This window comes from Suricata suricatta, unplaced genomic scaffold (assembly GCF_006229205.1).
Source record: "Suricata suricatta isolate VVHF042 unplaced genomic scaffold, meerkat_22Aug2017_6uvM2_HiC HiC_scaffold_59138, whole genome shotgun sequence".
Lineage (NCBI taxonomy): Eukaryota > Metazoa > Chordata > Mammalia > Carnivora > Herpestidae > Suricata > Suricata suricatta.
In genome coordinates this window covers 1-539 of record NW_021908365.1, presented here as the reverse complement: position 1 = coordinate 539, position 539 = coordinate 1, and the positions used below count along the sequence as shown (strand labels likewise).

General features: G+C 66.6%; 1 protein-coding gene across 1 annotated transcript; it reads left to right on the top strand.

The window, feature by feature from the left end:
* Positions 1 to 4: 4 nt before the first annotated feature.
* ZNF516 (zinc finger protein 516) lies at positions 5 to 526 on the top strand (the record flags this gene model as incomplete). Its single annotated transcript, XM_029931565.1, has 1 exon — positions 5 to 526. A coding segment is annotated over one exon (522 nt), but the record flags the coding sequence as incomplete, so codon positions are not given.
* Positions 527 to 539: the final 13 nt, after the last annotated feature.

The window sequence follows — 539 nt, the reverse complement described above, 5'->3', positions numbered from 1 at the left end:
GGAGGCGGAGGGCGCCGCGTGCACCGACGGCAAGGCCGCCGCCCCGTGCTCCTTCTGCAAGTGCAGGTTCGAGCACAAGAAGGACCTGGAGCAGCACGTGCACCAGGCTCACAAGCCCTTCCGCTGCCGGCTGTGCAGCTACGTGACGCTGCGGGAGGAGTCCCTGCTGAGCCACGTGGAGAAGGACCACATCACCGCGCAGGGGCCCGGCGGCGCCGACGCCTATGCCGAGAATGGCAAGCCAGAGCTGCCCCCCGGGGACTTCCCCTGCGAGGTGTGCGGCCAGGCCTTCAGCCAGACCTGGTTCCTGAAGGCCCACATGAAGAAGCACAGGGGCTCCTTCGACCACGGCTGCCACATCTGCGGCCGGAGGTTCAAGGAGCCGTGGTTCCTCAAGAACCACATGAAGGCGCACGGCCCCAAGACGGGGAGCAAGAGCAAGCCCAGGAGCGAGCTGGACCCCATCGCCACCATCAACAACGTGGTGCAGGAGGAGATGGTCGTGGCCGGCCTGTCCCTCTACGAGGTCTGCACAAAGT